This window comes from Lygodium microphyllum, chromosome 20 (genome assembly GCF_053477565.2).
Source record: "Lygodium microphyllum isolate KBCC chromosome 20, Lygodium_microphyllum_v1.1.10, whole genome shotgun sequence".
In the NCBI taxonomy this organism is placed as follows: Eukaryota; Viridiplantae; Streptophyta; class Polypodiopsida; order Schizaeales; family Lygodiaceae; genus Lygodium; species Lygodium microphyllum.
Window position 1 is genome coordinate 25,471,516 of NC_141154.1, and position 24,341 is coordinate 25,495,856.

The following is a 24,341-nucleotide window of genomic DNA, read 5'->3' on the forward strand; positions in this document are numbered from 1 at the left end:
CTATCTTCAATTGAGGTGGAGTATTGGGTGGCATCTTCTACTACATGTGAGATAGTGTAGGTGTTATTTCTAGCTATTTTTATATGGAGAATGTTTGCGTATGCGTCCCACCTATTATTTTTATACAAATGCTACCCATTATAGACATACACAGACATTCTCTCTGCACGGAGGTTGAGATCTTCGAGGTGGAGACATATGCAGACATTCTCTGCACCCGTGTATATTTCTGCATCCTTATATAGCATTCTTCACTGCAGATTTTCTGCGTTTCACTGTCTCTTTCTCTTTCTCTTTCTCTCTCTCTCTCTCTCTCTCTCTCTCTCTCTCTCTCTCTCTCTCTCGCTCTCTCTTTTCTCTCTTTGTTCACTCTGTCTTGGTCATTCTCTTCCACACTGCTTCACTCTTGACTTATTGAGGGTAGTGATCCGGACTTTGTTTTTATGCTGAATTGCATGGCCACTTAATGCCTTTTGTTAAGATTATATTCAACTGATCCTCCTCTTAAAATGCTGATCTTGGGTCTTTGGAATCCTGAGACTCTCTTTTCACAATCGAGAGTAACCACTTGAGCGAGCTCCACTCAAAGTGTCATCACTCAAGTGCACACTCTTTCAATTGAGTATATACAATTGAGTGCAACATTTGGGTCTTCCTTTTTCAAGAACTAATTCCCAAAGCTCTCAACCACACCTACAAGCTACATCAAAGAAGTAGGAAGAGAAGATAGAGTTGAATAAGACAAGCATGATAGCTTCATCAAGAAGAAGAGGGTATGGACACATGTATGGTTAGAGAGTAGAGAAAAGATAGAGAAGTAGCTCCATACTCTGTTGAGGATAGAGGCTAGGTTGCATTAATACAAACACTTTGTTTTGATGGCTTGGTTCTGACCAACAATCAATTTGTTTTGGCTACTGATACTATAATGCTTTTGGTTGGCTACTTCTTTGCCCCATTCAGAAATTCCTCTGGTTCAGCTGACAAGCATGGCCAAGGGTAGCTTAGGATGTTATAATTCAACCCTTTTCATTTGGGTCCTTGTGCATCATCAACCCAATTGTTGAAACTTGTGACTTGCTAGCTTAACTTATGGTTCCTGATCTCCAGGTGGTGAGCCTTAGAAGATTTTGCATCTCTCCCATGTGCTGACGATATGTTGGAATTAATTCAACTCCTCTGGGAATCCTCATATTTCCTACAGTTTTGTGAACTGATATCCAATGTCAACCTCACTGCAGGCGTTTACTCAGCCCATGTGGCTGTTGGCCAACCTTTTTTCAGTGTCCACTTTTGGTCCTTCGGGAGATCCAGTGCCAGCCTTACCTAGTACCCTTTGGTTTTTAGAAATCTGATTGAATCTTTCACCCATGGTGGTTGGGGCGCTGTCTCTAGTGGACAGAATTCCGCTTTGGCTTCATGGACCCATTGTAGCCTTCTCAAGGAGAATCAGTCCCGACGGCTCTCAATTGTATATGGTCTCCAGGATTGATTCTCAAGGAGAATCAGTCTCTACGGCTCCCAGTTGTACATGGTCTCCAGGATATGCTTAGATAGGAATGACATTGAAGTCAATGTTTACATCTTCACAAAAATCTCTTGTTTATTTCATCATGTCCTTGTAGAGTGTAGAGTTTACCAGTTTGTTGTGAACAAAAGTTGCATGCATTTGATGAAGTCTGTTATGATTTTGCAGCAGAATCGAGGCTGTCTTGTCTCATTTTTTATTTGAGCTTTGCAGCAAGCACCGGATGCTGTGTTTAGTACTGCAGTCACATCCTTGCAGCCAGAAGATGCTACGAATCCTAATAGAGTAAAATGTGTTGTTGACAAGAAGGGTTATGCCATCTATTTCTCTCGTGGTCTGATTCCCTTTAACAAGTAGGCAGTCCTGGCTTGTTTGAAACTTCACTTGCATACAAGGGACAGTGTTCTTGTTGATAACCTACGTATCATTGTCTCCTTTTCAATTTCAGGAAAGGGCATGTAAATCCAGATTTTCCATATTTACTTCACCTTGGTATACAGGTGATCTTACTTAGCTTCATTTACTTGATTTTGAATTCTCAAAAGTCAGTACGTTAATATTACTGCTATCTATTTTGAAATAGCAGTACTTTTGAAAATGCTCATAGGATGACATTACTGCTGAGAGTATGTACGATGTTATCACAGGTTTGATTTTGGATGCTAAATAGGGCATGACCACTATGTCTGCTGGGTGTATGTGTAGTGCTATGATGCTAAGTTTTTGGAACTCTATCCTCGTCTTGCACCAACACCACTTCAGCTTGAGGAAGACTTGGAACAGTTGAAGGTGTTAGAGAATGGCTATAAAATGAAGGTAACCACTGCATTTTTGAGTCATTTTTTCATTGTATTAGAGAGAGATCATTTTCAATGCTTTCTTTCAAATTTTTAACCCGTGATTTTGCTTGATAGCATCATCAGACATGACCTCTTCACTTTTCTTATGAGTCTACTTAGGGGCATGCTATTGTATAAATTATTATTATTTTTCGCAAAAAGGGTGTTACTAATTCTTATTTGAGATTAAAATACAACGAAGTAGAAGTGCTCAACAGTCTTGCTGGAGCTGGATACCAATCAAATCAAATATATAGGAGGTCTGTTAGGGCGGTCTGGGAGGAATGGGAGAAAGAAGCCAGGGTAGAGTGTAACACCACTGAGGTTCACCATCCTGTACTGTGAAAAACAGGCTATGGCAACCTATTGTGAAGAAACTGCTGCTGGAGCTCTTATCGATACTGAGAGTTCTCCTCCAAGGTGTTCCCAACCGCCTCAAAAGGAGACAATGGTGGATGACCAGAGCCTTACTGAAGTGTGTACTGTACCCATTACACTAACCTTATACTTACAGAAAGCTGCGTATTCTGAGTTATTAATTTTGAGTTCAAGAATCATTGAATTCAAGTTTTCCATCAGGAAAAGCTTACATATTAGAATTCCCATAGATCATGGTATAATAAATGAGAAATGTATTAGGTAGAAATCAGTGCAAACTCATTAAACATGAGAAAATCAAGAATATTAAAATGAGCCATTAAATAATGAAACCAAGAGAAACCGATAGCATACATGCATAGAGCTCAAAAAATGGATCATTCTAAATTTTATGGCATGTTAATTTGATGCAAGGAGTTCATGAGGCAAAATCCAAGGGCCAATGTATGATCTTTGGTTCTGTTGGAGGAAGTGATATCACCATTTTTTTGGCTTGCCTTTGCATCTTGTGAGTTCTTGCCAGTGGTGGTTTTTTCCTCTTGAAGAAGAGGCAACCAACCCTTACCCCTCTAAATGGATGTGTGTCGAGGGCTTCTTGTGAACTTGATCATGCAGCCTCGCATAATACAAGAACTGACACTCAACTCATAGAAGGTCAGCAATCTAGGTAGTGAGATAATGTGCTGGATAAAATGGAAGTATTTGTTGGGCAACTTGTTCAAGAGGAATGTAACTTGATCGTCATCTGACTTCGAGAGCTAGTAGTGGCAAATTGGGCTAGTAAACGCCGATACTCAACCAACTTAACTTTCAGATCATCCCCTTAATGGAAAACTCCTGAAGCTCAAAATCGAGATTGATACGTCAAGTGTGATCTTGAGCCGCATAGTGGTCAATGAGATAACTCCAATGCTCAGATGCGAGAGAAAAATGCTATAACTGAGAGTGGAACTCAAGAAGCAACCCTTGCATTAACTCAACATTGCTTGTGGCATTGCGGGCTCTCCATTGACGGATATAATCAGGGTGAGCTAATCAAGGGTTCGGTACGATACCAATGACGAAGTTCCAATGTCCTTGAAATTCAAGCACTTGTTGTATGAAGTTTGATCAAGTGAAATTCGACCCATTAAAACGAGTCTTATCCATGAAGGCATTTTTGGCCATTGCAACAAGAGTGGTAGTGCTAGGAGATGGAGGTGTGTAATGGAGGTAGGGTGGATAGGGAGATGGAGTGGAGTATACTTGGGAAGTAATCCTAGAGTGCCCACCATGTATATGAGAAGTGTGTACAGTAGATCCAAATGTGGGCAAGGGTGGGTCTGAGCATGGTAATCGCTTGTGGAACCCAGGGTGGAGAGATAGGGATACATGGGCAAGGGCGGCGGGCTGGGTATGGACATGGTAACCGCTTGTGGAACCCAAGGTGGGGGGATAGGGATATATGGAACAGAGGATGGAAATCCTTGCATAGAAGTGACTAAAGGGATGTGTGACGACAACCCATAAGTAGAGGATGGATATGCCTAAATCTAAAAGGTCATGTGGGGGGGGAGGGGGGGTTATGAGTGTGCGGGAATAGTGAGGGGGACACCCGTCACAACTGTCCTAGAGTGGAAGGATGTGGTAAAGTAGGGGTATGTGGAAGGCATAGTGTTAAAGGATGGCATTCCTCCTAATGATGCACCAAGAGGTGGAGTGATTGATTGAGTATAGGTAGATGGTGGGATGGAGAAAGAGAAAGTGTTAGTAGTGGAGATAGAAGACCCAACCCCTAGTGTGCTTTGAGTGGAAGTGGAATGTAATCCAAGATTTTGAAATAAAGATGTAAGTAGATTATAATGTGGAGAAGATAGTGGTGGGATGGGAGGGAGTTGAGAGTGTGGTTTACTTGCTCAAACGACACAGATGATAGAGATATACTTGATGAATGGTATTTTCTTCGAGAGCTTCCTTTGTTAAAGTTAACATATTGAAAATCATCTGGATCTTGCTTAATAAAAGAAGGAACTGGAGAGGGTTTTTGCTCATACGACTCAAATGGCTTATATGAACTTGACATAAGGCCTAGTTGTGATGAAGAAGATGGTCCAAAAAATTAGGATTTGGGGTACCATTGAAACTCTCTCGAACTGCGCACTAAATTTGTGTTTTTCATTAATTGTGTTTTGGGATTGTTCAAAAATGCTAATCAGTTGTAAAGCGTATTTTATCTCAACTCATTGAAGCTCAAAGATAAAATCCAATGCTTTGCCAAGGCCTATCAGGAATAGGCAAGGGCTGTAATAAAGCTGGCATCCTTTGCCTGTCATACTTAACTTTCTGGCATACTATGCATGTCTTGACAAATTGCTCAATATCATGTCTCAAATCTGGCCAATAAAGAAGTGCTGCACTACCTAAATTGTGGAATCAATACCTCTATGACCCACATAAGGAGGAGCATGACTCTCAATCATCACTTTGGCCCTCAACTGCTTTGTAACACAAAGTCATCCATGCATTATTAGAAAACCCTCTTGAAGTGCGAAGTGATCATGCCTCTAGCCATTGCAAAGCTAATCATATACATTTACAAAGTCTGAATCAGTAGCATATTGATCCTTCATGGCATCCAACTCAGTGTGATAAACCATGTTTATAGTTGATAATTGAGGCTTACGAGACAGTGCATTAGCTACTACATTCTTTTTGCCAATATTCATTTCCAAAGTCCGAATTAGCGGCATACTACTTCTTCATGGCATCCAACACAGTGTGATAAACCATGTTAAGTTGATAACTGAGGCTTAGGAGACAGCGCATTATCCACCACATTCTTTTTGCCATCTATATGCACAATCTGAAAGTGAAACATAGACAAGAAGTTTGCCCATCGCATATGCTTCTCAGATAACCTTGTCTGAGTCAATAAGTAGCACAAAGTTTGATGGTCTGTTTGCACTGTGAAATTAGGTTCTAAAAGATTTTTTCCATGTGGAGAGTGCATGAATTACAGGCAAAAGCTTTTTCTCATAAATCTGCAAATTCCTCTCACACCACTCTCATAAGCAATTACATGGTCATCCTGCATTAAAACAGTCCTAATGCTGTTCCCACATGCACTATATTGCACAAGAAATAACTTCCTGAGATCAGGTAATACAAGCACAGGATTTGAAGTCATTTTATCCTTTAATGCATTAAATGCTGAAATTTCCATTGTTGTCCATTTGACTCGCACATTCTTATTTTGCAAAGCATGCAACGGAGGAGAAGCAATTTCAGCAAAGTTTTGTACATACTTTTTGTAGTACAAACAAAGATCCATTAAATTGCAGATCTCATGAACATTCCAAAGATGTGTCTATGAATGAATTGCCTCAACCTTAATAGGATCCATAGAATACCATTGGCCGATACCATGTGGCCCAAAAAGTGAATCTCATGCAAAAAGAATTCAGTTTTCTTGTCATTAATCAACAATTGATGCTTGTGCATCTCATTCAATACTATTACCAAATGCTTGCAATGCTCGGCCTCATTCTTCGAAAAGACAATCATGTCATTAAAGAAAATGCCCACAAATTCTCTATGCCGCCGAAATATGTGATGCATCAATCTATTGAATGTGGCAAGAGCATTTGTAAGCCCAAATGGCATGACAAGAAACTCACACAGACCAAAAGATGTTCTGAAGGCTGTCTTGGATACATCCTTAGGCCTAATCCGAATCTAATGATAACCACTTTTCAAATCTATCTGGCTGAAAATGGTTGCCCAATGCAATCTATCCAAGACATCATTGATCCTAGGGATTGAAAATCTGTTCTTTGTTGTGATTTTGTTCAAAGCACAATTTTCATTCTTTTGCACTAGAAGCACTGGAGAACAAAATGGAGATGAATTGGGCTGAATCAGCCCTTTCTCTAACTGCTCATTAACTTGACTCTTTATCTCCTCTTAGTGGGCTCTTTAAGGTGGCTTATTAGGAGGGCTACTATTAGGGATCAAATCTATGCTATGATCCTGAGGCCTTTTAGGTGGCAAGTGTCCTGGAAGTGATTGAGAAAAGCAATCAACATATACTTACAAAAATGACATGCAATCTTTATCCAAATACAAGTCACATTCCCAACATTTTCATTAGCACTCTTATTCTTAGTGAAAACCAAGTAAGCTAAAATATGATTTTTCATCACTTTGGAAATAGTAAAAGCAGATACAATAGGGACAGATTCCCCTTTCAACTTTACATCCAAAGTATGAACTTTGCCTCTATGAAAGAGGGTAACAATCTTATCATGACCATCAATCATTGATGCACACAATGGCACCAAGGCATACCAAGCAAGACATCACATCCTTCCAATGCAGCAATAAAGAGCCCTTCACTGTCCACATAACTCTGAATGTGCAAATGAAGCTTTCTAATGATAGGAGTGACCGGCTCTATGGGTCCCTTGCATGCCATACCAATCTCACCCATGGGCCCCATCTCATTCTCTCTGATGCCTAAATGGGCTGCCATATCAAGAGAGATGAAATTTGATCGTGCCTCTGGATCAAGAAAAATCAGTGCATGTTGATCTCTAATTTTGCCCCATGTCCTACAAAGTTTAGTACTATTATCATTGGGCTAATCTGCCACTATATCAGACACTAAACTAGTAGTGGTTTTGACTTTCTTTCCCCTGTTATCATTTTTTTCAGCTTGCTGTGTATTAGGACAGCTCCTTGCGATGTGCCCGTCCTGCTCACAAATAAAGCATTTATTTGCAGCTATCAATTCCTTACATTTTGCATCATTTTTCCCACTCTTTCTCTGCCATATATTCCTCTTTCTAGCCCTATTTTCAGATATGCCTTGATTTTCAGCCTTTATTTCAGATCTGCCCTTGCATGACCAACACCAAATCCTTGTGCTTCAACAGTCCCTGAGGGTGCAAATACACGTCCATATGGCTCACTTTGTGCCCTCAGCATTATGCCTATGCTACCATATATGGGATTATGCATTCCTCTTGCATTACCTGGATACATTGGGTGTTGTGAGCCATGCATTGGTTGCTGCATACCATAGTGACTTGTGCCATGCATTCTCGTAGGTTGTGCCTGTCCAACCATAGCATGAAAAATTGTACCTCCACCAAAGTATCCTTGTTGCCCCATGCTTACATTTGCATGGATTGGCACTACCAAGTTGGCCATGCATTTGCACTTGTTGTCCCATGGGTACTAGCTGTTTGTGCTCATCAAGCTTTTTGGGCTCTACCAAAGAAGGTTTTGGTATCTTCTTCGGTTCTTCTGATTGTCCCAAAGCTTTGGAGGAGACCTTCTTCTCTTTGCCTTTGTTGTCCTTCCTTGGAGTGTTCAAGAATTGAGTAAATTGGGGATCCTTTGCCAATTCAACAAAGAGTTTTGTTGTTGTTCGCATCCGATCTTTGAAGCTATTATCAAAATCTTTAGCTGCTTGGCTGGTCATCAGTCTCTTGATGCATGGAAGTGCCAACATTTGGGTTGTTTTCCATGTTTTCAGCTTGTTGCCCATGCTAAGAACCATGTCCAACAACAGTCATTGCATTTTCCCTTCACCACATGAATGACCAAGGAGTTATGCATCCTCTCTACTTGATCACCTATCACTGTGTGAAGACATGCTTGCTGTAATTCACTACTAAGAACAATTTCAGCAAGATTGCAATGATTTCAAGTTGCAATCAAGTGCAATGAGCTCACCAATTCAAAGGATTTGATGGTACCCCGGCAATGGAACTATGAAACCAGACTTCCTTCAGTGGATGGGTGGTAATACCCTGGTTACAACTTAATTACAACACCAAGCATTTATTGCAAAACTAAAAAATATAAATTTACCTACTAATCTTTGGACAATGGACACCTTGTTGGCTCCCAAATTGGGGCCCCTTTTAGTTTTTCTTTAGCTTTATTGAAGTAGAAGTTGATTTACAATGGGATTCTCCCAATCCCCTTCGTAATCCAAATTTCCCTTGCTGTCCAAAGTGACCAGCAAGTCTTCAATTTGATTTGCCATGTGATTTAGGCAATCAATTAGCCTTCATCCACTTCGAGAAGAGTGGAAATGTTCGAAATTTGATAGTTGGTTGGTCCTCCACCTGATTTCAGCTGAAAATGATCTTCAGCCTTGAATAATTCAAGACTTGGAGTCTTCAATGTTTGGGTACACTTCCCAAGGCAGCTGGTAAACCCTAATTTTTGTTCTTAATTAGGGTTTACAGCAGAGAAAACTGAAATTCCTCAATCAACAAGGGTTCAAATGCTGAGATTTTCGAAGCAAGGCTGTGAAATGGCTAGGGAATAAGAGAGAATGCTAAGGTAGAGTTTTGTCGCAAGAAATAACTGAAAATCGATCAAATGCAGCTGCTGCGTTGATCGAACAACAATAAATGTTGTTGCCTGCACTTGGAGACCCAAAATTTGCTTGCACCTTCAGTGTGGGGCTGTCACATAGTTGCCTAGGATCTCATGCAACTGTCGGCTGCTCCAAATCTGCAAATGCTTGCTGGTAATGGCTGAAACTCAGCTCACGATGACCGTTCCAGCTCCTCACGATGTGTTTCTAGCAAGAATGAATAATCCTCTCTCTCCCTAAGCCTTCATTTTTATTGTTCCAGCCTTTCCCACGTTTTTCCTAGCCTCCCTTTGAAAAATTCTACAAGTGGCAGCCTTTCCAAATGAACTTCTGGCATTATCCACATTATCATATTAATTTTCAGTCTAAAATTATTGAAAATTAATATAATAATTATTTCCGTGCCCATAAAAATAGTTTGACCAGCCAGTAGTTAAATTGGCTTGGTCACTTCATCTCTAGCGTGGCACTGTTTTGACCATCAAATCGGCTTTAAGTACCATTAAATATTGCATCTCTAGTGTCATCAACAATTGACACTTATCGCCAAATAAATGACTTAGGCCAATAACTAACATAAGATACCACCTAGTATTTGTGTGGCATAACTAATTGCAACTTTTGTCTTTGATATCTGTCGATTCCTTCGTGTCTCGGGCTCATTAATTTGCACTAACCTTAGTTGTATCTCACATGTGCAACATTTACTTAAATATGTGGTTAAAAATTAATCTACATGTTAAGTGAGGCTTGCACAAATACCTGTCCTCATGACAAGAGACTTTCCCATTCCTTATAGGGCGAGGTAATGGCTATTGCAGTACATATCCGCAACAAGTCACCTACTTTTGCATTGCAAGACATGACTCCCTACCAGGCTTTCTTTGGGAAGAAGGCTTCAGATTTTCACTTTCACATCTTTGGGTGCGAGGCATATGTCCATGTGGACAAGAAGAAACGATGGAGCAAACTCGATCCCAAGTCGAAGAAGCTTATTTTTGTTAGTTACAATATGACCACGAAGGGCTATTGGCTCTATGCCTTGAGGACTCGAAAGATTGAGGTGAGAAGGGATGTGATCTTTGATGGGGCTGCGGCCTTCGAAGATGCAATTGATGGTTATTTTGTTACAAGTGGTTCTTCATCTTCGCTTGAAACCCCTCCCCCCCCCTTCTCTCCTTAAAAAAAAAAAACTAGTAGCCCCTTGCTGTCATTCCAGGTCACCTCTTCTTCATATGCGAATTCTCTCTCTTGTTTCCATTCTCTCTCACCTTGTTCCCTTCCACCCTTGAGCTTCTTCATCTACTACTTTGTCATGGAGCATTCCTACCTCTTTTCATCTCCTTAGGTTTCCTCTGGGGGCATTGATTCGTCAGAGGGGAGTCTTCTTCATTGGGTGAGGAGAATCTACCTTCCCTTAGCGAGGGGGAGTCCCTTCCATAGACAGATGCTTTATAGGTGCAAGAGGCCTCTCGGCCTTCTTTGTAGCTGGATGAGCCTATCACCATTTCTTAGTGGTGTCAATGTCTTATGTAGGATCTAGGGATTACTTAGCTCCTTGAGATGCCTTTAGGTCCATGTCGGTCAGCTAGGCTTCAGTCTTGGCGGGATAGTTCACTTTGCGTGAACTATGCCCTTATGTCACAAATTCTTCAGGACCATGACCCTACTACTGTTGATAAGACTCTTGCATAGGATGTTTGGCACAATGCTATGCAGGCTCAATTTGATTCATTGAGTGGAACCATATTTGGGCTTTGGTTCTTCGTTCAAAGGAGTGGAAGGTGATTGGTGTGAAGTGGATCCAAAAGACCAAGTATCTTGGAGATGGGACCTCGGACAAGCATAAGGCATGGCTTGTTGCCGAGGGATTCTCTTAGTGGGTATGTTTGGATTACTTTAAGACTTTCACATTGATAGCTTGGATATCCACTATTCGAGCTATCATGGCTTTAGCCGCCTATCACCATTGGCCGGTTTATCAGATGGACGTAAAGTCGGCCTTTTTGAATGGTGTTTTGGTGGAAGAGATTTATGTCTCACAGCCTCTTGGTTTCTTGTGTAGGGGAAGGAGGACCATGTTTACAGGTTGCGGAAGGCCCTCTATGGCTTGAAGCAAGCTCCTAGGGCTTGGTATTAGCGGATTTGGTTTCTTGTGTAGGGGAAGGAGGACCATGTTTACAGGTTGCGGAAGGCCCTCTATGGCTTGAAGCAAGCTCCTAGGGCTTGGTATTAGCGGATTGATTGATTGATTAGTCCTTTTGTTTGTATTCAACATTTTTTTCAGTTAGTGCAGATTTCTTTCTTCCTTTATCTTCGTGCTATCTCCTTCTCTCTATGTTCGTGTTCCTTCTTCCGTTGCCCACTCATTGAATGATGGCCTTTGGTATTGCTAGTAGAGCCGAAATAGGTATTTGAGGTTGTGGTGGAGTAGAGGCTAAATAGTTCTCAGTCTTGAAACTTACTAGTAGAGGGATGGAAGGGAGGGATAGCATGGATCCCATCAGAGTGCAGCAAATGTGGAAGCATATGACAGACTCAAAGAAAGAAAAGAACATGAAGAGAGGGGAGAGAGAGAAAGAGACAGTAGAATACACAAATCTGCAATGAAAAAATGCTGAATAAGGAGAGCATATATATACAATGGGATGTGGAATGTATCTGTCAGAGATCTCTTAACTTGCAGGCACACTATTTGAATGAATGTGCCCCCCGGGCTGGGCAGCCTATAAATAGGCCAAATAAAACAATAAAATATGGCAGGTTGGCTAGTAAAAAACTGGTCGACTGCAGTAAATCAGTCCAGCTGCATAAAGAAAATAAAAAATATTGTGCAGGCAGGTTGCTTGCCTTGTGGCTCTTGCCTATGCTGTCCGCCTTGCCCGGCACTGTTGGACTTGCCCAAAATTTCTATGGTCATGTTGGTGATTGCTCCAAACTATCTGACTGAGAAATGCATAAATGTGCCCTAAAATACTTGTACACTGTCTGTGCTTGTCCAAGTGAGGACCAAATCTCTAACACTCCCTCTCAGATCTTGGATACAACATAAGGCTTAAGGATTTGGAGTGTTGTTGAATAATGGCTTGAGGAAGAGCCTTTGTAAACAGGTCAGTTGTCTCAGGATACATCATGTCAAGAGTCTCATCCAAGAAATTCTCCTGAATGAAATGGTACTGTATCTCAATGTGTTTCAACCTAACATGGAATATGGGATTGTGTGCCAAAGTATGCAACTCTCATTGTTGGAATGAAGTGTAGTAGGACCTGTTTGAGGATAGCCAAGGTCACCTAACAACCTCCAAAGCCACATTGTCTCACAAGTGGTAGAAGACACTGCTCTATACTTTGCCTTTGTAGATTATAGAGCAACTATGGGCTGCTTCTTACTACTCCAAGAGATAGCACCTACACCAAAGTAAAGCAATAACTTGTGGTTAACCTCTTGTGGTCAAAATCTCCCGTGCAATCTAAATTTGTTCAACCTTGTAGAACAAAGGCTGTATTTCTTGTACTTGTTGGATAATAAATCTCTCGGGAATCGCAAAATCCTCATGGCAACTTGGCAATGAACCAACTTGAGTTCACTCATGAACCCTGTGCAAACCTACAGCCAAGCACAAATCAATCCGAGTATTTAGGAGCCATATCGGGGAACAAATCAACTGCTTGTAGCTAGTAGCATCTATTGCCGGTAAATCTGCTTGGGCCATAGCCTTGGGAGTAGAAATAGACCGATACCCCTCCATCTCAAAGGTGTTCAAAATCTCTTGCACATACCATTGCTTTAAGATGAAAATCCCATGCAAAGTTTGCCAAATCTCATGACCTAGAAATAAGTGGAGTCGTCCAATATCTGTCATCTTGAACATCTCATATAGTCCTTCATTTGTTTGCTTGACCTTCTAGGCATATCACTTGTTAGAATGAGATTGTCCACATAAAGCACGAACAAAGTGTGCCGTTCAACTAATGTGTGGATATACAACTGGGGATCAATGACAAGCGGCATGCTGATATGCTAACTTTCCTTCTTGGAGAAAGAATTCTATTTTTTTTGTTCCAAGCATGGGAGTCTATTTGAGGCTGTCAAGGGCCTTTTTCAACTTGTAGACTTTTCCGTCTAATAAGGAGGATCTAGGAGGCTACTCAACATAGATCTCCTCCTTCAAATTACCATTAAGGAAGGTAGACTTTATATCTAGCTTATAAATTGGCTATCTTTTGTTTGGTTGGATAAGGCAAGAATAGCCTAGTAGTAGCGATTTGAGTTGTAGGTGCAAAGACATCATGGAAATCCACTCCTGGCCGCTACACAAAGCCTTTAGCAACCAACTGCACCTTGCGCTTATCCAAAGTGCCATCATTGTGATATTTGGGCTTGAAGACCCACTTGACTCCAATCGACTTTCTATATGAACAGGCCATGGCACAAGATCCCAAGTGCCATTTTGCTTTAGAGCCTTCAACTCTTGCTCCATAGCCTTTTGCAAATGCTATGATTGCAAAGCCTCCTTCATGGAGGTGGGCCCCCTATCATGTATGGCATGAATCATCAAATAATAGTTAGTACAAACAAGCTCGGTGGAATGTGCCTAGTTTCTTTGAAAATGCCATAGGCCATCCTATGACTGCCACTCCTCAAGAACTCCCTCAATCTCTACATCACGGAGTGTATCATGTGCCCAATGAGGAGGAGTGGTACTCCCCTTTTTGCTTTGCCTTTACTGAAGTCTCTAGAATATCCACTAGTGCTGACTCAGTGGGTGAATTTGGTGGTGAAGCCATCTCCTTCTCCATTGATGGTGGAGTCTCAAGAGGCATAGGCTCCAAAGGCAGTGGCTTAGCTGTCCAATTGTCACTCAAATCTCCAAGTATAAGATGCTTGCCACCCTACTCTACACAGCTGGACACTCCACAAACTAAGAATCTCGACTTGTATAGACCTCTCATGAAACAGGATCATAACGCTTGTATCCTTGTGAGTGTGAGCTATATTCCATGAACAATTGTCTTTTGGAAGCCAGCTCGAACTTCTCTCTTTGTTTCTTCGGGATGTGAATATAGGCATCACACTTGAACATCTTGAAATAAGACACATTTGGTTTTAGACCAAACTAAGCATCAAAATGTGTCATACCAACCACGACCGATGTAGGTGACCAAATAAGGACGTAGATAGTGGTGGCCATTGCTTTAGCCTGCAGACATTGTGGTGTCTGCCAATGCTCCACACTACTCAGTGCTACCTCAAGCACACTTTGATTCTATGGTTCCAATATGCCATTCTCCAGAGGCGTGTTCGTGTTGGCAAACTCTTGGTGAATGCCACGATTTGCACAAAACATGGCAAGCTCATTGGAGGCAAACTCTCTTCCTTTGTTGGATTGTAAAGCCTTGAGTTTCCTACCAGATCCGTTCTCCTTGAAGATCAACCAATGCGTGAAATGTGAGAATGCTTCAAACTTCAACTCCAAGAAATATGCCCATGTCATCTCGCTAAAATCATCAACAAATAGCATAAAATGTAAACTCCCCTCAAGGAACTCTGTTCCCATTTGTCCACATAAGTCCATCGAAACAAGCTCCAAGGGCTCCTTTGCCCTTGGCAAAGCCTTGCTAGGAATTGCATCTCTATGTGGCTTGCTATCAATGCAAGACAAACATGATGGGTGGCTCACCCCAATCTCCAAGAAGCCACAAAACAAGCTGATCATGAATCGCCTCTGAAGGTACTCGTAGTTGAGATGGTTGAATTAGGTATGCCATAGCTCGATCTATGTCTAGGAAGAAAGAAGAAGAGAGGTGAAGGCTGATGAAGCCTGCATCTTGTAGACTCTATTCTCCTCATGACTTGTACAAAGATTTTGTCTCGAATCTCCATCAAGAACTTGGAAGGAGTGTCGAGAAATGACTACTATGAAAGCAAATTAGAGAGAGAGAGTAAGGTTTGCAGGGAGCAACATAGAGTGTGTACGGCAAACATTGAGAGAGAAGAGAAACTCAAAGAACATAGAAGAAGAAGAAGATGAAGCTTTGAATCATGCTAAGTAAACAAAGTTGATACAACGGAGCCCAATTTTTGAAGATAACTGAACTGTCCTATTTGAATCAGATGGCAACACTTGTATGAAATCTGCACAGTGAAGGGAGTGAAACAAAGTTCTTCAGTAGCAGGATGTCAAAGATGTATGCTGAAGGTGAAGGACAATCGTCGAGGGAGTGGAACACAGTTCTTACATGCCATCAGAGTCGAGGAACAAGATCACCAACTACAAACATGTACTTTGGAAGATGAGGATCAACATGACGCCTTGCCAGATGAGGAAATCCAGCCCCTGATGGAATAGGAATTGCTAAAACGTAGGTATTTGAGGTGGCAGTTGCTTGTTGAAGCCATTGCTGATGCTAGGGAGGTGTAAGATTGTGAAACAAAACCTGAGATGTTGACGCAAGGTGGAGAGCACTATCGCTAGGTAGAGAGAGGTGATCTGGCAGCAAAAACGCAAGTGCCTGCTGATGCCAAATGGATATGATGGTCACCAGGTGGAAGAAGAGATTCTGCATCCAAAAATGCAGGTATAATTTGACACGAGATGGTTGCAAGGTGGAGGAAGAGAATCTGCATCCCAAAATGCAGCTAGGAAGGTGAAGGAGATAGGGTGCCTGGTGCAGGGAGAGATGAAGACCACAAACTGCAATGTCCTCTGGGTGGGGTGTGAGTAGTAGTCAAGAGAAATAAAGTGACAAGACGTTAGAAAGAATGAATGTGGGATAGATGGAATGTGTGAAGTTAGTGCTATATATATAGGAATAGACTGTCTAGAGTGTCGCCCACTGAAGTCTCTTAGGTGGTGCCTTGACTCTCTCAGAAGGCGCCCAAAAAGCCTTTTTGGGGCTTTTCTATGGAAACCAAAAATAGAAATAGAGGGAAATGGTGAATGATATGGTTTCTCAACACCCCCTCTTAGGCCCAAAAAGGAGCGAAAGAGAAGTGAGAGAGAGAAGCAGATCAACCCTGAAAGCCTAGTTGCTACGGTTTATTTGAGGCTTTCCGAGAAACGTCTTTGAAATGTGTAGTAATGCCAGCTTTATAGTGCCTGTCAAAACAATGTGGCAACATGACACCCAAGCATTTTTGTAAAGTGATGTGAATATCTTCCTTGCAACAGACTACCATTATTTGGCCATCGGCAAACCATAGACAACTTGGTATTCTGGTTTATTTGAGGCTTGCCGAGAAATGTCTTTGAAATGGGTAATAATGCCAGCTAGCTTTGTAGTGCCTGTCAAAACAATGTGGCAACATGACACCCAAGCATTTTCTTAAAGTGATGTGAATATCTTCCTTGCAACAGACTACCATTATTTGGCCATTGGCAAACCATAGACAACTTGGTATTCTGGTCTCAGTAATAAGGTGTCGACTGAGTCTGATACATAGATTGCATTTGTGTTTGGGATGCAGGTCATTAAGGTACATCATGAAGCTCATGGAGTGGATGCACCAGGTGACATTGCAAAAATCGAAGCTTTAATGAAGGAGAAGAACATCAGTTAAGGTGAGGCTCTTTTGATGATTAAGAACAGCATATCATTGCAACAGGAACTGTTATTTGCCCTGAAGCCATTATTACTTGCTTCAGAAGAAATAATCCCATTCATTAAAGATATCCTATCCAAGTTCTCGAGTGAGGCTTGTCAAATCTGGTCTGATCGATCAGTCCAAAAATTCGTCTCCAATTTTGACCTCCCAACCAAATTGCAAAACTTGTAGCACATCTAAAATCATAACTTGTTATTAGCATGTTTGGTCTTTGATTTATGCTCCTGCCATAACCTGATTAGTTTTACATGTGCATATAATGACAGCCTTATTCCATTCATACAAGCTTTCTTCTAGAATCTCATAGCATATTCATAGTTTTCAGATCTTAAGTAAACTTGAATATGTGAACAGTCAATATGGCACTTAACAAGCCTCTACAATTCAGTACTTTGTGCTCCCCAGGATGTCTGTTTTTGGCACCAAATAATTAGCATGTGGAGTATGCTGGGTGTGCAACTGTATTATTTCTGGTACCATCTGGCATCTTATTGTTGCCGGTATGTGGATAGTGACTTTAAAGACACAATCAAGCTTACATACTATGAGATGTTAAGATTGCAATGCACACCCAATCACTATCGTCATGTACTCCTGGAATTGGCAATCCACCATCAGGATAGATGACATCATGTACTAAAGTGATTCTCTTGGCTGGCATGGAGCAAGATTTGGGGGGCTCTTGAATACCCAATCACTTCCTTAGCTGAGTGAATTGCTCTAATCTCAACTCGCAAAGATACCACAAGCCTTTTTTTTTACACTGAGCAAGAGGATGAGATGCATGGGGGACACAGATGGGGGTCTACATCACAGATTTTGCCCATGAGCACCTGCCAATGTGTAAGATAGTATTTTTGACATTCAGTCAAGTTAACAAAATTGCACAACCATTATAGTCCAAGCGTTAACATTGTTGCAGAAAAAAAAGTGTTCAGTACTGCAGGGTTTTTGTGTTAGATTGTGATAAACAGTGTTTGGACCTTTATGCAAATTTGGCAGGTATATACATGCAATAGCTGCACGATGTTATAGGATTTTAATCTTGCTTATTTTTTCTAATATGTAACAAGAGTCTAAATCATTGTGAGTGGTATGTAAGATGGCCATGATGGTAATTGCACACTTTTTTAAACTTTGCATGTGAAGGCCATAACAGGCAATGAGTCTTCCAATTTCTTTTTGATCTTTGGGAAATATGGACTAGGGCATGAAGGAAACATTCCATCCATGTGGATAATATGCATGAGTTGGTATTTGATATGTATGACAATACGATTGACTATATTATTTTGTCCTGTTCTACTGATATGCGGGGTAATAGCTTTAGGATTTTGATAGTTAATGTGGAAGCCCATAACATTAAGAGCAAGCGAAGTTTGAAGATCTTTTGGGCAATCCTGAAAAGGAGACTTGACTAAGGCCTGGTCACGTCTCCTAAGCATGTTGATTGCAGCCCAAAAGGATAATGCTAGAATAATGTAACAAAACCTACCTAATGTTTTATTGATTTAGTCTCAAACCATTTACATTCAAGGTGGCATGATAATTGAGTCGACATTTTGTGTGCAGAATATAGTGAGCCACACGTTCTTCCTTTAACAACAAAACTATATGCATCCATTCTGTAGTTGGCAATTGTAGTCGTAACAATTCCATTCTTCTATGTAGGCCTCTTCCTATGGTAATTTTTTTTAATGTACTCATATTAGAAAGGGGTCTTGCCTTGGAAGTATTTCCAACTCCAATGAGTGTTCTTCTTTGCAATCCAATCCATTCTTGGTGTGATAGTTGTCGGGAATACTTGTTAATAGCATGTACTCTTAACTATAATGCAACACCTTAGTTGAATCTTGTTTTAATTATTTGATTTAGGCTGGTTGGTAAAGTTTCTTCAAACTTCGGTATTGTATGCACGTGACTTTTCAGAATATGGCCAGAGCCATAATGTTGCTCCACCAATTTTATGTGCCAATAAAATGTAGTTTTAAAGATGGAACATTCTTTACCTACACAACCTTTTTTTTTTTTGCACAATCAAAGAAATTTATAGGTTTTTCACCTTTTATACATACAAGGTACTTACATTTTCTATATGATGACATAAGTGTCCATAACCTATTAAAAAGAAAAAAACACGATGCATGCATCAAAGCATTGTTGGAGGCTAGTCCAATATACTTGCTAGTCTAAGTACGTGATATTTAAGGCTCCCAAATGAGGAGGAAAATGATGGGCACTACCCTTTAGTAGGGTTCTTAGTTTAGGGATTGGGGGGGGGGGGGTAGTATAATCTTGTAGATTAGATGGTTTTGGGATGGCATATATGGACTAATAGTTGGGGATTAAGTAAGGAAGCGTCAATGAAGGGTGACAAGTTATCAAATGCACCTAATGTATTGAATGACACTGTCGCACAGAGGAAACGTGCGAGAGTTTGTGAGAGTTGCTCATTGCAGGGATGCTATGCGAGATGGGAGCAAGATCAACATTGACTTAAGACAACAGATTTGATGACAAAGGTCTCGTGTATTGCGATTCTATTCCAAGTACAAATCCAAAGCAAGATTACAAAATCCAAAGCTCAGTCAGGAGAGCTAAACCCATAGCCATAAATGCCAAGTCGAGTATTCAATCCAAGTCAAGATCTCCAAGTAAATAGATCTTTAGCAGCTTGCAAACGAACTTGCTTTCAATCCGTATGTTGAGGATGGTGTTTGCAGCTCACAAGCATGAATTGCTATCAACTTCTATTTTGGAATCCTTCTAGTAACCGATGGTTGATATAGACCTTATACACAAGCAAAGGGCTATACAAAACACTGGCTTTCATCCAAACTCTTTGCAATTTTGCCATGTTGCATGATATCAACATGCAATCTCATTGTAGGAATTCAACACTTTTCTCAATGCTATTCCAGCATCTTTTGCGGTACTTAATGCAAGCACGAAATCCTTGGGAATGACACCTTTCATTGCAAGATCTTTTGACTGTAGAGAGTCAAGAAGAATTTCAATGTCTTCAGATCTTCCTTGCAACAATTCGATCTCTTGTGGGGATAAAGGAAGGCTCCAAGTCCATCGATCCCAACTCCAACATCTTTGCTTAGCTTTAGGATCCTTTCAAGTGAAATGACCACAATACCATTTATAGCATCTTTTGACTCTCGTGACATGCCAATAACAATATGAAGCAATTGTTCTACTACAGTCAATATAGAGGATACTAAGTCTTTAATGGATTGTACAAAACCTGCATCACTTTAGCTGACAATTCTTCACTGATCACAACACTATCTTCACCTGAATGCAAATCCTCTACATTTTCTTGCAAATCATCCTCATTACAGTATGTGCTACCTTCCAGTTCATCAACATGAACGCTTGCATTACCATCAAGCTCTTCGTTAGTCGCCTCTACAATCTCTTTTACGATACTATCTTCTTTGAATTCACTCAATTCTCGAAGGACATCTTGATACATCAACTTGAGTCAAGCTTATTTTGATCGCCACACAACTGTTTGTGGGGCTCTTCTTGACTGCAATAAGAATTTCAACCCCAAACACTTGGATTGAAAATAGGATCAAGACATCACAGTTCATGAGTGGTATTGTTGTGGACCAGAACTGGCGCGCTTGACAGTAAATTGGGTAGCCATTCGAGAAGCCATTTGAGCATCGAACCTGGCACTAGCATGAACAAGAAACAAAGCACAATCTTGCCCACATATTCGTAGGTAAACTACGCTCTCCCGCTGTGAGGTAATTTGCCTCTAGGAAATAGAGAAGCTAGATCCACATGCTATGAAATAGACTGCAACTTGGGAGGTGGTTCCAGTTCAGATTGGAGAATTGCTATGGCGTGCAGCATCCAACCATCACGGTAATGCACTAGCGGTGCATGGGGGCCAAAATTGACAGGCTCCTTGTCGTCCTTTCACAATTATAGCAAGACATAGTACATGTAATCCCCTTCAATTCGTAGATTTTTGACAATCAGCTTCCAAAACTCTCTGCTCTATTGATCTACATGTTAGTTGCACTTGGAAATCTAGCCAAGCTCCATGGAATTACTTTTTGCCCTCAAAGTTGGGTAAGCTTTTGCCTTAGCTTGCATTACTGCTGACTCTTTTCATTCATAGTGCGCCATGTGCCGCTACAATTTCTTCTCCCTTTGAACATGTTGACGTTGTTGCTTTTATCGATGGTGGCTATGATGATTGACTTGTTGCCAACTTTTTTTCCCGAAGACTGAAAACTTCTTATGCCAAATCTGCCTTAGGGCATCGAAAAAAGCCTCATATGATATTCATAGCCTCGCGTGAGAGCGTTTGAATCTTACAAATACTTTGACAACACTGCAGGCTGATTAGAAGACCTGTTGTCTTGAGCCATATTAGCTATTAGAGGCCCACTCAGAGGCTTCTCTTTTAGCCCTTGTGTTCAGGCTTCTTCCTCCACCGTATGTTCCACTAGATTTGACTCCGTGTCTTCTTCATGTGCAAACTTTGGACTAGATCCTCAACAATGAATATAAAAAATTTAGGATGGAACCAAGTAATCAAATTTTCAAACTATCAGTTCAAATTGAACGGCAAACGAAAAGCCCTTAGGTTCGCAATGGTGGATGCGCAGTGTCATGACATCCGTCCTCTCCTAACCTGCATATCCTCTGAATGGGACATAGCTACCCATACTCATCACTGCCAAGCTCGACGGTCAACACGATCTCTTATTCTGCAAAATCGTTTGCAATATTCACATCCTCATCTACATCATCTCCAGCCTCAAGTCCATCATAAAACTCATCATCCAACTCCTCAACTGCATAGGCTGTATCATCTCTCCTCTTGAACAGTTTGATTCTCTTTCTTACAATCAGTATCCGCAAGGCTGTACCATCAAGCTCTGCTAAGGAATATGTAGCATTGTCATGGAGATGCTGCACCAAATAAGGCTCAAACCATTGTCTTGAAACCTTGCAGATAGCACTGTGTTGGTTGTCTAAACTGATGTCATAGACCAACACCCAATCTCCCTCAATCTCTCTAGTTCTCAATCTGTCTGCTACTATCAAATCGGTCTTTGCTACAAATTCTAGCCTCTTTGAGCTTTTGGAAAGCTATCTCAATATCCTTAGATCTCTCCAACTAACAAATATGAAGAGCCAAAAGATCCTCTCTAGTCATCTCATCCTATTGCCACGGTAAAGCACTCTAAGTGAGTGTGCAAGTCTCTGTAGAGCCATGACTGGTTTCTATCCATACATCAACTCAACTGGCATATAACCTGTGGTCACATTGTGGGTAGTGCGATCAGCCCATAAGGTGTAAGGCAACAATCTAGGCCACTCCCTAGCTCGTCCACTGCATGCTTTGGCCAAGGCTTTCACAATCGACAAATGGCCTCTTTCGCTCTTCCCATTGCCTTCTAGATTATATGCTGAAGTCAAAGCAAGTTTAATGCCAAGGCGAGAGAAAAACTCCCTAGCCTCATCAACATCCAACTCTCCTCTATCTGCTGTAATTTTCCCAATGCAGCCATACATGCAAATAACATCCTCCAATAGAAATTTATAGACCATTGAAGTAGTCTCCATCCTCAACGCTCTTCCTTCTACCCGATTTGTGAGATCCTCGTACCAAAACAATGTAACACATCTGCCATAATCCAACATGCATAGTAATCAAATCAAGAATTCACTTGTAGTGAATACATAACGGGTAAGTAGGGTGAAGCTCGTCTCTATGCTTCACTGAAGAAAATAACTAACAATCATTGCATGTCTCAACAAACTGTGAAATATCTCTGTACATGCCTCTCCACTAGTAACACTCTCTAATCTTCTCATAGGTCGCCCAAACAGCTCTATGTCCTCCCGAAAGACTTTCATGAAACTCTCTCATGATTTGCACATGTGAAGCTCTATCACATACAACTCTTGATGGATGTCCTCCTTGCTTCCGTGGATGCTTCCAAAGCAATCCCCACTTTGCAAGAAGAAACCATAAGCTTTTCTCTTGATCTTCTTGAAGTCCGCATCAATCCATCCATCCTGTCTAGACACGGTACTCAAATAACAGCCAATTTGTAAATACTCTCATGTATACAAAGACTCATTGAAGCTCTCCAAAGCAAATACATGGCAAGTATGATCAGAATCCATATCATCATACCTCACTTATGAAAGCATATCGACTACTGGGTTGTCTTTACCTGATATGTGCTTGAACTCAGAATTCATGGATTTTATGTATCCAATCCAACTAAGCATGGTAATGTTTGGAGTAAAACAACTTGTGATCATACCTAGAAGAGGCAAGCAATCAGTCTCGACCACCACAGTAGCACCAATGAAGAACTCTTTATCATTCTTGAGAGCCGTGACAACTCCCAAGAGCTCCTTCCTAATCTTTGGATACCTACATTGCTGCTTGTTTAGGACTTTTGTCCCAAACTGAATGGCATACCTATTCCCATCTGCATCGTCCTGGCTAACATCCCATCCAATGCCGATAGGACTAGTATCAATAGTGAGTACAATAGGTCTCCCACACTCATAATCTGCTTTCCGAAGAGTCGGAGTAGCTCTCAACAATCTCTTCAACTTTTGCATAGCTCTAGTGTGTCTCATGTCCCAAGAAAAACGTGGCCCTTTTCTCGAGAGCTAGTAGAGATCATCTTCAATATGAGCGAAATGAGGAATCCAAATTTGATAAAATACAAAAGCTCCAAGAAACCTGCGAACCTCCAAAGTACAAGAGCAAGTCTCTGCAATCTTCTCTATGGCATCAACATCTGCAGGGGAAGGCCTCCTACCATAATAACCACACATATGTCCAATAATCAAAACCTCTCTGGCACCAAAAAATAGACTTCAACCCCAACAATGTCAAATTCACTTCCTCTAGCTTGCAAAGAATCCTCCCAACATCTTTGATATACGCGGCCACAAAGTACCTGCATCCATCATCATCTCAAGTCTCATCCTTCTCTTTCTCCAAACAACCCTTGATAGGCAGATCATCAATGAAAGGCATGGTAAGCTCTGGAATAAAATCTCGTAAGACCATGTTCATCCCATTCATCATATGGGCAATCGAATTAGTAGCTCCCTACGGAAGCGTACACATCCAAACAAAGGCCTAAAGGTGTCTTCATCATAGTCAAATCTCTACTTTCAAGGGCAAGCTAGAATTGGTCATAGCCATAATAAAGATCACTAAGCAAATAGATAGCACATCCAATAAAATCTTATGCAAACTCATCCACAATAGGTCCTGCACCAACATTCCGTATAGTGACCCTGTTCATCGATTGTAAGTCCTGTATGAATCTGAGTGTCCCATTCTTCTTGGGAATTGTGAACCATCTATTACAATACGGAGCTGAAGATGGTTCTAGAATCCCATTCCTGATCCACTAATTCAAAAGCTCTACCAATTTGGGCAAGAGGGCCCTAGGCACAGGAATAGGCAGTAGATTCCAAGGGACATGCAGAATGGTAAAAATAACCATAGGTGTCACAACCCTAGGATCAACGCATCCTATCTCATGCAGGAAAAAAGCGAAGGCTCTCCTATGTTTGTTCAACATCTCCTCAAAACATTTCTCC

The 24,341-nt window shown here is 41.1% G+C and overlaps 1 protein-coding gene across 2 annotated transcripts in view; it reads left to right on the plus strand.

The window, feature by feature from the left end:
• Window positions 1-17,121, plus strand: part of CKS (Nucleotide-diphospho-sugar transferases superfamily protein) — a 108,635-nt gene extending 91,514 nt beyond the window's left edge. The window contains exons 5-9 of one of the 2 annotated variants that reach the window (XM_087701213.1): window positions 1,742-1,881; window positions 1,977-2,028; window positions 2,234-2,344; window positions 16,587-16,680; window positions 16,765-17,121. In XM_087701213.1, the coding sequence (XP_087557339.1) occupies window positions 1,742-1,881; window positions 1,977-2,028; window positions 2,234-2,344; window positions 16,587-16,679 (396 nt within the window). In that variant the 3' untranslated portion in view covers window position 16,680; window positions 16,765-17,121. Of the gene's footprint in view, window positions 1-1,741; window positions 1,882-1,976; window positions 2,029-2,233; window positions 2,345-16,586 lie in introns of both variants that reach the window. The other variant, XM_087701212.1, reaches the window with a different exon arrangement.
• The last annotated feature ends 7,220 nt before the right edge of the window (window positions 17,122-24,341 follow it).